At 61.0% G+C, this 1,542-nt stretch overlaps 1 protein-coding gene across 1 annotated transcript in view; it reads left to right on the top strand.

Moving 5' to 3' along the window:
• The window catches only part of PRAG1 (PEAK1 related, kinase-activating pseudokinase 1), a 52,736-nt gene that overhangs the window by 2,329 nt on the left and 48,865 nt on the right, over positions 1-1,542 (top strand). The window contains 2 exon segments of the mRNA XM_023517788.1: positions 296-1,538; positions 1,541-1,542. The exon segment at positions 1,541-1,542 is cut by the window's right edge and continues 524 nt beyond it. Of these exon segments, the coding sequence (XP_023373556.1) occupies positions 296-1,538; positions 1,541-1,542 (1,245 nt within the window).

Below are 1,542 nucleotides of genomic sequence, written 5' to 3'. Positions count from 1 at the left end.
AGGCCAAATGTTCTCTTTTAGATTTCTTTTTTCTTTTCCTACCTCACAGACTGGAGCCAAAGGCGTTGCAGGCCACGGGTGGGAGGCGCAGCTCAGTCTCTGGCAAGACAAATGCCTCCGCGGGCGCCCCAGCCGTGATCACAGGCCCGGGGAGATCAGAAGGTGGGCGGGAGCGGCACTGCCCTGTACTACAGAAGACAGTCTACCGTGTAGTCGCTAGCCCTCTCGCTTTTTCTTTCTTAATGTTTGTCTCTGGCAAGGTCTAACGTAAGTTTTTCACCTTGGGGCTGTGTAGGTCATCTGGCCCGGCAAGCTCCCCCTCCCGAAGCAGGAGGACGTGCCCATCGTCTACCGCGGCAGTTTCCGCAGCGTGCAGAAACCCGCCGGTCCCTCTGCCTCCGCGGATGGCAATGCCCGCTGTCCCCCTGCTTATGCCATGGTCGGACTCGAGGCCCGGGGGGAAAAGAGCCTGGCTTTCCACCCAGTGAGTTTCCCAGATGAGAAGGGCGGGCGAGAAGACAGACCTTCAGTTCCCTACCAAGACCTGCCCTCTGCTCAGGAGAGCTTCCGCCAGAAACTGGCAGCTTTTGCTGGGACAACGTCTGGCTGTCACAAGAGCCCCTATCCCTCTCCTCAACCCCTACGGGAGTCTCTGCCCTCAGAGGATGACAGTGATCAGCGGTGCTCACCCTCTGGGGACAGCGAAGGAGGAGAGTACTGCTCCATCCTGGACTGTTGCCCCGGGAGTCCCAGTAGCAAAGATGTATCCCAGGCAGAGAGACGTGGCAGAGGGGACTGCTCCCCAAGAAGATGTTGGGAGCAGGGACCATGTGCCAGGCCCACTGAAGAGAAAAAACACGTTCTGAGCTTATCCAGGGAGTGCTGTAACCAGGGCCTGCCTGCCAACCCCACCCGCCTGGGCCCCAAGAAGTCATCTCTCACCTTGGAGGCTGCCAGCTCCTCCGATGGCCTCTCCTGTGGCAGTGGCAGCAGCCGTGCCAGCAGCCCCTGTGCCCCCCACCTGGAGAGCGATTATTGCTCTCTGGTGAAGGAAGCAGTGCCAGGGAAGCAGCAGGACCCCGGCTGCCATGAGGTGACTTCCAGCAGATGCCTTGGGGCGGCCAGCGAACCCCAACCTCTGGCCCACCCCAGGGAGGCCACTCAGCCTGAACCCATCTATGCTGAGAGCACCAAAAGGAAGAAGGCGGTTCCAGTGTCTTCCAGGCCACAGCCCAAAGCAGAACAGACATCAGCTGCCCAGAGCCAGGCCCAGGCTCAGGTACGGACAGGTCACAACACCTGGTCTCAGAAAACAGCATCGGGCTGGGGCCAGAACAGCCCAGACCTGGCTCCCCAGGTGGCAGCCACCATCACCGTCATGGCGGCCCACCCAGAGGAGGACCATCGGACCATCTACCTGAGCAGCCCCGACTCTGCAGTGGGGGTGCAGTGGCCACGTGGACCTGTAAGCCAGGACTCCCAGGCCGGAGAAGGGGAGACTTCAGCCAGGCAGGGGCTGAGCTCCAGGGAAAGCCGTGCTCA

The sequence above is a fragment of the Otolemur garnettii genome, unplaced genomic scaffold (assembly GCF_000181295.1).
Source record: "Otolemur garnettii isolate 467f Iridium unplaced genomic scaffold, OtoGar3 scaffold00121, whole genome shotgun sequence".
NCBI lineage: Eukaryota > Metazoa > Chordata > Mammalia > Primates > Galagidae > Otolemur > Otolemur garnettii.
This window is presented reverse-complemented; position numbering and strand designations above follow the sequence as displayed.